This window comes from Pangasianodon hypophthalmus, chromosome 29 (assembly GCF_027358585.1).
Source record: "Pangasianodon hypophthalmus isolate fPanHyp1 chromosome 29, fPanHyp1.pri, whole genome shotgun sequence".
NCBI classification, from domain to species: domain Eukaryota; kingdom Metazoa; phylum Chordata; class Actinopteri; order Siluriformes; family Pangasiidae; genus Pangasianodon; species Pangasianodon hypophthalmus.
In genome coordinates, this window is record NC_069738.1 from 15192476 (window position 1) to 15204280 (window position 11805).

General features: G+C 38.8%; 1 protein-coding gene across 1 annotated transcript; it reads left to right on the top strand.

Annotated features, from left to right (window-relative positions):
* Window positions 1-216: 216 nt before the first annotated feature.
* On the top strand, window positions 217-11215 carry sh3bgrl3 (SH3 domain binding glutamate-rich protein like 3). The gene is made up of 3 exons (XM_026928426.3): window positions 217-354; window positions 5862-6029; window positions 9473-11215. Exons 1-3 carry the CDS (start codon window positions 310-312, stop codon window positions 9536-9538), a joined length of 279 nt encoding a protein of 92 aa, XP_026784227.1. The 5' UTR covers window positions 217-309; the 3' UTR covers window positions 9539-11215.
* Window positions 11216-11805: the final 590 nt, after the last annotated feature.

The following is an 11805-nucleotide window of genomic DNA, read 5'->3' on the forward strand; positions in this document are numbered from 1 at the left end:
TAAAGTGACGTCACGGAACTGCAACTCAGAGAAGTCATAGCTCTGGGGAAAAAAACAACTCCGACTTTCCGAGTAGGAATTACGAGTTTGAGAGCCTTTCTTCACCACAGATCTCTCCTACTGGGAACTCTGATAATTTCCCAGCTCCCGCTTGGTGCTGAAGGTAAACACGGTCCTGTCACTTTAAATCTCCCAGCGAGTAGCGAGTAGCGGGGAGGGGCGGGGCGAGGGGGCGGAGGGGTGCACGCGCACGCTGAGTATAGTCGCTATTAAAGAGCCTGCGAGCAGCACAGAGGATTAATCTCTACAATGGGTGTTAAACTGTACTACACGACCGTCACCGCTTCAAGAGAGGTGAGAAAGAAGGCCAGTGAGCATTATATTCAGCACTCAGGGAGTGTGTGGGCTGTAAAGCAGGCGTTTGGGCTGAGGGCAGGTTAGCAGACACACCCAGTGCTTTAGCAGCGTTGCGTCTTTTTCAAACCCGGAATGAAACGCAGTCTTGTGCACACTGACACTAGCATCTGACAGCTCAACACTGAGCACTGTAGAAGCAAGGAGAGAAAGGGGAGCGAGCTGTAGAGCAGGCAGACAGATGAAGAAGCCCTTGTCGAGGCAGTGAGAAGCGGAAGTGCGGATGGCCTGGGCAGGTCTGACAGCGGCTCGCGCTTCCAAACTGTTGCTTCATGCACAAGTGCAGAGATGAGGGAAGATAAGGGAAGTAGCATGCATGGACTCTAAAGGCTAATGTTTAACTGTTTAACTTGTAGCCCATTGCAGAGGGATAAACGGTTCAGGACAGATGACGTGTAGCTGTTAACTCGTGTCTCTGTCCTGAGCAGTGGCTTACACACCTGTGCCAGGTCCTGCTGTCTGCACCGCCCTGTGTGCTAGAGTTCATCCTTTAACTTCCCTCTGCAGATTAATCATCAACTTTCACACCGAGAAACCGAGCACGCCTTTTTTTACAGTCACAGGAACTCTGTAGTTTCCATACACACTAAAATAACTAGCCCTTATTCATTACATCATCCTTGTTTCCATGGACAGCTGTTATAATGAGCTCCACTCTTCTGGGAAGCTTTCCACTAGATGTTGGAGCGTGGCTGTGGGGATTTGTGTTCATTCAGCTACAAGAGCATTAGCGAGGTCAGGCGCTGATGTTGGGATGTTGAGGAGGTCTGGGGTTCAGTCGGTGTTCCAGTTCATCCCAAAGGTGTTCAGTGGGGTTGAGGTCAGGGCTCTGTGCAGGACACTCGAGTTCTTCCACTCCAACCTTCACACACCATGTCTTCATGGAGCTCGCTTTGTGCACAGGGGCATTGTCATGCTGGAACAGGTTTCAGCCTCTTAGTTCCAGTGAAGGGAAACTGTAATGCTACAGCACACAGAGACGTTCTATACAAGTGTGTGCTTCCTGCTTTGTGGAAACAGTTTGGGGAAGAAGCACATATGGGTGTGATGGTCAAGTGTCGAGACACACATTTATTTATTTGTTATGTTTTGTGTTTTTTATATATATATATATATATATATATATATATATATATATATATATATATATATATATATATATATATATATATATGAGCACACACACTCACACACACACACACACACACACACAATCTAAGACTAATAATAAATGCATCCAGATGACTTTACTGTACCAAGACAGCTCAAAGGTCATTTTTTTGCTCTCTGACTTTTAAATTAAAATCTTGTTTAAATCTTGTTTTTTCAGTCTCTGCTCATAAGTATGAGAATCAAAATAAGTTAGCAGTGTATCCACCATTTTGTGCCAAATCTCAGATACTTACAGTTTATTTATAAATTACAACGATAAAATAAGATATATTAAAAATGTATGTACACTTTAAAATGAAAATGTACATGGTACACATTTTCATGAATCTTTTCATATTCATTCATTTGATCCATTAGAGCTCCTTTTTAATTCCTGAGCTTTCCACACACCCAGAGGTGTATCTGAAACACTGTTTCATACCAACATCACTTCCTAGTTTTATTAAAATTGCATTTAAATTCCAAATTATTAATACTATTTTTTTAGTTTTAGTTAGTGTCAGATGAACCTCTTAGCCAGGTTCAAAGCAAGCCAGTTAGGCTTAAATTAATAATTAAGCCAGTTATGATAATTAAATAATAACTAAAACAACTGGGTCATTCCATGTCAGTTCAAACAAATTCCAAAAAGCTGGTTGCATCAGTGTCTTCGAAATGAATTCAGACATATTCTAGGCTAAGATTCATACTGAGACATACTGAGTACTGCTGATCAGAGCTGGTTTTATTTGGGATGCTGTTGAATTTCTTGTGAAACTCTTTAAACTTCTTAAATTTCCTGGTCAGAGGTAAGGTACATCTCAGAGATGCCAGATGATGTCAAACTTGTTTGTGTGTTATTTTCTGAAATGTGGTCCCTGCAAAGCATTACGTTTGCATTAGAAAGTCATTTTCCCGATGTTCACAGAAAGGTCAGTATTGTGGATTCAGACTTGACATTTGCTGGAGATTTACAGTAGCTGACACGTTGACGCGTTTCCATTTTGGAATTGTTTTGAACTGTTTTCCCTTCCTCACGCGATCATAATGAGTGTCTGCCGTAACGTCCTTAAAACTGAATATTTTCAAAGACAAATGAAGAAATATCATGAGCATTGCTGTGGCCCTCTCTGCTCAGCGTCTTCAAAATGTACCAGCTTTAAGCTTCCGCAGCTTCCCAGCTCAGAGTGACCTCAGGAGACGACGGTTAACAAACTGACATCGCGAGCGACAGCGGACATTTGACACCAGATCAGCTAGTTGAACCAAAACCACCAACTGTCGGAGAAGACTGCTAAAAAGTGCAGTGCCTTTGCTCTTCGAAAGGAACGGCTACAGAATTCAAACCCCACAGCACAGTGCATGGCAGAGAAAGGCACTAGATAATAACAAACACCTAACAAGAAACCTTGTACTGATTTATTATTATTATTATTAGTAGTAGTAGTAGTAGTAGTAAATTATTAAACATACTTTTACATGATGATAACATGGCTAGCCTACATTAGTAATACTTCTTCTTATAGCTATGGGTTATTTTGTTTAAAAAAAAAAAAAAAAAGGACAGCCCGACATGTTAAATTGTTGAGGAAAGTCTTAATTTAATCGTAATAATTTAGGTTTCTAAAAGCCAGTCTCATGAGCGGTGTCATCTGAAGACACGCACAAGCCACTTTGCAGTGAACTGTGCGAGCTAACATTTGCTTGGGTGTTTGTTTCTGTTAATAGATAGTTTCTTGCCTCCATAGTTGTGTATATATAATGAAGTATACTGTTTGCAGCCTTTCTCCAGCTTTCTAGCTGGTGTAAATGTTTTTACACATCTGATCACCGTCATTGACCTTTATCTTCGGGAGGTTTGGCAGAGGCCGATTGTAAAATCCTGCAGTTACGACTGTAGTGAATGAACCAGAAACACAGGAACTGTGGTAAAAATAATGTGGAAGTGTTTGTCCAAGAAGCTCATTATGCTTGTGTAATCACTTCTATTTCCCAATGGGGTAACTTGTCTTTCATCAAAAGAGCGCTTTTATAGTGCTAACCAAAGCACACAAATAGTTGGTCAGTGATCCACCAGCTGGCTGTCAATACAGACATAGGACAAGCCTGTGGATGTTCTCCCATGCAAGCGCAGATAAGTTGATAGGTTTGCTGATAAACTGCGGCATCAACATCTTTAGTAGAAATGATGGGTTTGGCCACATTGTGTGTCAATGCAGATACTGCATGCCAACCGATAACGCCTCCATCTGGCTGTAGTAATGGCTAGTAAAAAAGCTGTCATAAGTGAAAAACCACCTTGTTTGCATCTTCCATTGGTTAACAGTTAAGGCTCTGAGTTACTGATCAGGAGGTCAGGGGTTCAAGCCCCAGCACCGCCAAGCTGCCACTGCTGGGCTCTGATCCGGGGTGAGGTATCATGGCTGACCCTGCGCTCTGACCCCAGCTTCCTAACAGGCTGAGATATGTGAAGAAAAGAATTTCACCCTTCTGTAATGTATATGTGACAAATAACAGCTGCTGCTTCTACATATGCCGAGTTGCACAAACTGCTTAGCATCTATTCCAGATAACACTGTAGGATGATTTGTGTTAGGGTCAGAAACATTCCAAACATCTAAGAAAGCTCTAAAACATCATTTATGATGCAAAACACGTGGTTTATGCTCAGTGTTTCACATCCTGCTTGCTGAGATGCAGCCGCTGACACCATATCAGGGTGTGTCTCGGTGCGTGATGTGGCTGTAGCTCGCTTCAGCTTTGTACTTCAGTGCGCTGTTGGATTTCTGTAGTTTGCAGTAGTTGCAATTTATTGAGATTGCCAGACTGCCCAGATTGCTTTATATTTCTGAATCCCAGTAAAGAAACAACGTAGATAACCATAGCAGTTCAATTTTTAAAAATCCAACACATCAATAATTCTATAATTGCTAGAATTGTGAATTTAAACAGTTAAATTGAAGAGCTCTTATGCATCATTTGCTTGGTACTTCTTACTGAAGATGAGTGAAAATGCTTCCGAAATAATTTCTGTGCAAATTCAGTTATTGATCTTTTCCATCCCACATTTTTCAAAATAAAGTTGCAGATGTGCTATCAGCTCTTTATTATTCCTACATCACTTTAGTCTGCGCTACAGGGGTATTGACATGAGGGTGAGCAATAATTAGTATTTAGCACTTTTTTTAATGAGCATGCATAAATAAACAAATCTATAATTAAATCCACAAATAGGTACTGCTTCACTGAATTGTTTTTTTGGTGCTTAATGATTACTGTAGGATATATTGAATATTCCTCACTAGCATATACTGGTTATAACTCACTGGGGTAAAGTAGGACCATTGAACTTAACAACATTTATATTTATGTGAAAGTCAAAAGTTCTGTTCATGTGACATTATACAGTAAACGGGGATGTGGTTAGCATCAAACGGGAAGTTGACTCCAGCGATTTGAGGTAGGAAAAATAACGCAGGCTTTGGCTATTTTTTTCAGAAAGTTATAAATGTGATTATATACATCACACATGTGGAACATATTAGTCATAAGATGTTCCACTAAACTAAATAAGCACAAAGTTAGTTCAAATAATAGATCATATTCAGATAATTGAATTATTTTCAAGAAAGAAAGATACAAATATTGGGACTACATGGTTCAGGTTAATTAGGACAGTCTTAAAAACGTGTAATAAATGGAGAGAGAAAAAGTGAAGGGATGTAACTGACTGCATGAAATGAATTTTAGGAAAGATTGTGAATTGGTAAAATATTGAAAATTGTCTAAACTCTGTTATTGCTGTAAGAAATGAATTATAGAACATCACTCAGGTCAACATCATGTCAAGTGTCAGCTGGGTTTTTAACTGTCATTCCTCTATATAGTTTGTATACACTGGAACAAAATATCGCTTCTCCAGGACTGTAGTGCGACACAACAATACACACGACTGCATAAAGTGATCAAAACACTGCAGGTATACTGTACAAGCCAGTAAGAAATCAGAAGTCAAGCTATACATCATCTACATGAAGATGTGTGAAATATTTCACTAAATACTTTAATGCACTTATCCGATAATATAGAAATAAATGGTTTAAATAAATGGATATTTAAAAAAACTTAATGGTTTGATATTTGATGTGTTTATTTAAATGTATTTATAGAAATATTCTACTCGTATCTCTTACCCTGAGTTTGAAACAATAGACTGCAGATTATAAGACTGTAACTTGGTTGTTCTGAATGTTCAGAAGTCAGTATATGATATGTACCACTTGCGTGTTTTCCAGGTGAAATCCCAGCAGGGTGAAGTGATGCGCATATTAGAGAGTAAGAACATCCGGTTTGAACTGATTGACATTTCTGTGGGCGGGGACGTCCGGGATGAGATGAGAACCAAGTCGGGTAACCCTAAAGCTGCCCCTCCGCAGATTTTCAATGAAGATCAGTACTGTGGGGTAAGGATAAGGTCTTACAGTCTTGAGAATATTTGGCCTGTTTAGCTATTTTGTTCAGTTATTTATTTATGTAGAGAACAGTAATGCTATAATGAGTAAATAATCTGTATGCTTGTACTGTTATTAGTTCTCCCTTCCTGGAGAGTTCAGGTTTAATGGATGCTATACACATGAGATGAACTGAATTTTGACTCTGTTATCTACACCTAATTAAGTGTGGTTTATGCTTATGCATTGAAGCGTATTTGTGCCACGACACGCCGAATGGGTTTATGGGTACAGTGCGTCAACAAACCTTCAGGCAGGCTGATTGGTTGAGGCAGGGAGGTGTGTCCTGTTGCATATCCAGAAACTTTGTGATGAGAAGTTATGAAGTTTCAATGTCCATTAATATAATTATTATAATTCAATGTCCATTATAATTCTTATTTATATTATATACACTCACCGTCCACTTTATTAGGAACACCTGTACACCTACTCTTTTATGCAGTTATCCAATCAGCCAATCATGTGATTCTGTGTAAACTCTAGAGACTGTCGTGTGTGAAAATCCCAGGAGATCAGCAGTTTCTGAAAAACTCAAACCAGCCCATCTGCACCAACAACCATGCCACAGTTAAAGTCCCAGAGATCACACTTTTTCTTCATTCTGATGTTTGACGTGAATGTTAACTGAAGCTCTTGACCTGCATCTGCAGGATTTTATTCATTGTGCTGCTGCCACGTGATTGGCTGATTAGATAACTGCATGAATGAACAGGTGTTCCTAATAAAGTGGACGATGAGTGTATATTATATTCTCTACTCTGACTGCAAGCCTGGCATCACTCTGGTGCAGCTGTATGATGAGCAGAAAGCATGTGCAGTGAGATAAGAGAGAAAAAGAGGTGTTGCTGCAGATCCTTTAATCACTGTGAGTGCAGAATGCATGCACACAAAAATGTATTTTATTTATATAGCATATAGAACTTAAAATAGCGTTTCAGGCTGTTAGTTAGTTAGCTAAATAATAGGGGCTTATTCTATATTCTCTTTTAATATGCACTTGAAGAATTTTTTTCCTGACAAAAATCTGAAAAATCTCCAACTGTTGTGTATTTGTTGGGCTTAAATACAGTGATTTAGAACCTGGAAGTGAGTAGCACAGATTCACTTCTTTCTTCATTCTGCAGTTAAATGTGGACTTTTTCACGTGTGTGAAAATTAAAAAATAAAACAAGCAACATGAGTGTCAAAAACAGTTGCATTTTCTTCATCATGTCAGTATTTCATGGCCATAATCCCGACTGAAACGCTGTAAGAAAAAGAAAAGCCAAACTATATCACATTAGGCTACATACCTCACCAAATGCAAATTAAAAAATAAAATTGATAAATACAATCAAAATCAAGCGAAAAGTGCAAGTATGCCATCCAGTTTTCTGCATGGACATGCTGTTAGTGCCAAAAAGAAAAGGGAAATGCAGATGATCACTGGCGCCACCTGCTGGTCTTTACTCTTCCTTTCGCAGTTTGCCTTTTTGTGAAAAGGGCGCGGCTAAGACTTGGGTGACATTATTTCATGTTATTTTTCATTTCGGAACCATCTTTGTGCACAGATATGGGAAAAGCAATAGCAAATGGGGGTTTGTGTTTTAATTTTATTTTTGGCACAAAATACGTAGCGCATACCACATCACAGACGTGATCAGCAGCAATAATCAAATGGCACCGTGCCATTCAGACGTTCTTCACACTTACCACTGGCCAGTACGTAATTACGACAGGATAATATCATGGGCTTGTCTTGCTTTTGACCAGATTTTGATCCTTTCACCATCATGATCATCATCATCATCATGTGACAAGGTCTTTGCTGGTTGTGTCCATTCAACATAAAGTGGTGCGATCTGAGATGATATTCTGCACACCACTGTTGAATTCGGATGAGATCTACCAGGCTTTATCTACAAACCCTACAACACACAGTTATAATAACATTCAAATAAAAAATCAGTCAATTAATCAATCTTGCTCCTACGTTTTCTCCAAAATCACACCTGCTTGAACCAGCTTGCTGTTGATGCGTGCAGATTGCCCCATCACGTAATCAGTTAGGTGTACATGCTGCCAAAAGAGTCTGGTTAGGTCTGAGAAACTGAAATGGGTTAACTTTACACAGAAATGTGGAATTGTGGTTTTTTGGGTAGTTTAATAAATTGCTGGGGAGGATTAGCTGAGTATTTTGTGTTTCTCTTTGGGCAGACATGTTTGATTTGTTTCAGTAACAAAAGTGTAAAGACTTTTTTTATACTGTACTGATCACGCAGTAAAAATCTTTCCTAAAAGTTGTAGAGTTATAATTATGTGCAACATAACTTACATGGACTGGACTGCAGACGCTTATGTCATTTGTGCCATGAGATTTCAGTCACTAACATGGCTTCCCCTTAATGAATGCTTTGTGGTTTCAGAACAAACCTAAAACCAGATTTTTTTCCCCCCAAGTGTTTTAACTCAACCTTCTTTTTGAAGCCTGTGTGTCTGATGTCTTTGGGCCTCATTTTTCCAGCTGGATATGAACGGATTTCTGCATAAATCGTATCCTACTCGTGCTCCTTAGTGTGTGTAAATTTACACATAAGTAGACTCACTAATGTAAACCTTGACTTCAGTAATCCGCATGGATTACTGCACTTTTCTATCTGAAATATTCTGTGGAGTTTAAACTGTTTGTTTATTACTATGTTTTATAGAAGAGCTTTAGAGTCTCGATCAGAAACACATCCTCATGCTAGTTCACTCTCTCAGGGACTCAGAGCTCCATCCAGAACATTTACTCAAAACCAGTCGCTTTATTTTATTGCCTTTAATTAAAGAATATAAAAAAAAAATAAAGAAAGTGGGTCATCAAAAACTCGTATATTATGACAAATAAAACCAATCATTCAATTATAATGAGAGAAATGGTGGTGTATAGATGGAGGACGGGCCGGTCTGTCTGCGCAAAGCCGTAAGCCGTAAACAAACACCTCCGCTAACGCAAGACTTACAGCTAACTTATTATTATTATTATTATTATATATTATTAAATATTTTTATTAGCATAGAATTGAGTCAAAATATCTTCCACTTCTGCTTTTCGGCCTTTACCCTGATCATTCAATTCATGCTCCCAGCTGTCTGTATGTTTTACCTTTTATGGAGTTTTGTGGGCGTCACTACATGTAAATGAGCTGTGTCGTTCACGCGATTGGTTATTTGCGGGTGATTAACGTTCATCAACATACACACGTGAACGTGGAAAAATCAGCTTTTTCCAAAACCTTTGTAAATCCGGCAGAATATTTTGAGTTCGGTTTAGTTTATGCAAATATTTACACACAACTTTACTGAAAGATTGATGAATAAGGTCCACTGTTCAGAAACTCATGCTCTGGACTTTTTTCTCTTCCTAACAGGACTATGAAATGTTTTCTGAGGCGGTAGAGTCGGACACAGTGGAGAAGTTTCTCAAGATTGCATGAGAGTCCTACCTGGTAGCATCCAATGCCTTTTCCTCTGCTTTGCTGGTCCAGGAGTCCTAAAATGAAGACCTGCCTCGTGTCCTCTGCTCATTGGCAATGTCTACCATTCTTTGTATCTATGCCATTTTAATATGCCAAACACATGTTCCTGTCTGCCATGCAGTGACCTGAAAGCACAGAGTACTCCACTGGATTTGCCCTAATTATTTTTAATATGGTTGGTCATGTTGTCAGTATTCATTTGTGCACGAATCAGCGCTGTCATTGATTTTTCTGTTTCTAAATGTAATTAGTTATGTTGCTGGAATCAGTGGAGCTCCAGAATATGGAGTAAATAGATAATCTAATCTCGATTGAAATCACTTTCTACTTAATCTGAATCTAATCTACACTCAAACACAACAAAAACCTGATCTCCTGTGGACCAAAAAATATCAGTTACCTATATATATATATATAGTCTTATTTTTTTTTATCTGTTGTCCTTTACAGTTGCTTGTCTTATCTTGACAAACCAAGTCCATGTGATTAGTGGACAGCATGCTAAATTTAATCGTAAGGCATTCCTTAAAAATAGTGGCTGCTTTTGCATTTTGATGCGGACCAGGTGAATATGACCTTCAGTACCACCAACTGCTCTGAAAACACTGTTTAAAGTCTCTGTATATGTGGCAAGATGAAAAATGTTACCAAGGTTCATAGAATGAAAGCATTCCATTGTATTCAATTGTGCCAATAAATGTCCCTGAAAATGCAGTTTCCACATTAATACAGTCTCCTCTTCTGAAACATGAGCTTTGCTGTGGTTAGAGCTTGTATTCCAGAAAAGCCCAATAATCTTAAGAGTCAAAAATTACAGTATTTTAAAGTGAGAAATAATTGGCAGGTTGGTCTTATAATTGTTTATTATGACCCATATGGCTGCCTGGACCCTTTAATGTCACAAGATTCTGATAATGAACTGAATGTCTGCATGTCCATGATAAATACCTTCATTCCTTTAGGAGCAGTCTAGTTCAGTTCTTCTACAGAATGGCAACACATTAATCTGAAAGTTTCTGCATTATCTAAACTGTAGTTCCAGGACGTGTCTGTAATCCAACATCTCTATTTCAGACCAGACTTTCATTCATTTGTCTTCACTAACTGCTTGCTAAGGGTTGCAGTGGATCCAGAACTGGTTCTGGTAACAATTTAGTGCAGCCAGTCCGCCTGCCTGCCTGTTTCTGGGCAGTGGGAGGAAACCCATGCAGACACAGAAAGAACGTATGATACGCCACATTGAGCCGGGGACCATGGAGCTGAGGGCCGGCAGTGCTACCCACCGTGCCACGCTTGATCTGAACATACTTAACTAAAAGTTTCCGCAAAAAAATTATTAAAGGAATTAATCCAAGTGATGCATCTCATGTTATATTTGAAAGATAAAGGTTCATTCAGGAAATGTGCCACATTTTCATGCTCATCCAAAAAGTAGTGCTTTACGATGCCAGGCCTGTGGACATCAAATGCACCTAATGCAACTGAGCTGTTAATCAGCAACCACTTGTAAAGTGTCTCAGGTATGTTATATGCAATCAGAGTAGAGACTGAAAAACATTGGCCTTTCTTGGAATGACTGTATCTGTGTAATCTGTAGTTGTAAACTCAAATAAAACATTTACCTTGCTACTATTACCTATGGCTCATGCTTGTGACCTTTTCAGTCATTAAAACATAAGATATCTTTCACTGTCAGTATATTCCATGAGGATTTTTTTTTGTGTGTTTTGAACCAGAAAATCTAGGTAAAGAAAATGCTTAGAAGATGACAAGCTTGGCTCATATGAACAGAAAACACAAAGCCAGTGATGTGTCCAATGTTGTGGTTTCAGTCTTTTTTTTTCTGTACCAGCTTATGAAAGTATTGGATTTTTTTTGTTTTGTAACTATAAATTAGTTTGACTGTGATTAAATATCTTAATTTTTAAAACTCAGAACTAAAAGCCAGTTCACACTGAAGCATTTTTCTTCTAATGTTTCAATTTCACCACAAACCAAATATGTTTAATTTTATTATGGCCTAAAGTGCTAGTTTTTGTAGCTGTGGTTCTGTGAACAATTGATAACCTCTAGGGGTGATCTTTAACACCGGGACATGTTCTTGTGCATGTATGCGTTATACCTCCCACAAAGTCCTGTAATGACAGGGACGTAGTGTGTACTGTACGTACCCAACATGCCACCACTACAGCTCCTGGAACTCTATTCAATTCAATACAATTTTA

Bases quoted from the DNA above. Each gene is read 5' to 3' on its own strand.
- sh3bgrl3 (XM_026928426.3), top strand. From the start codon at position 310: ATGGGTGTTAAACTGTACTACACGACCGTCACCGCTTCAAGAGAG. The intron at 355-5,861 runs GTGAGAAAGAAG...CGTGTTTTCCAG, and splicing joins CCGTCACCGCTTCAAGAGAG to GTGAAATCCCAGCAGGGTGA. The intron at 6,030-9,472 runs GTAAGGATAAGG...TCTTCCTAACAG, and splicing joins ATGAAGATCAGTACTGTGGG to GACTATGAAATGTTTTCTGA.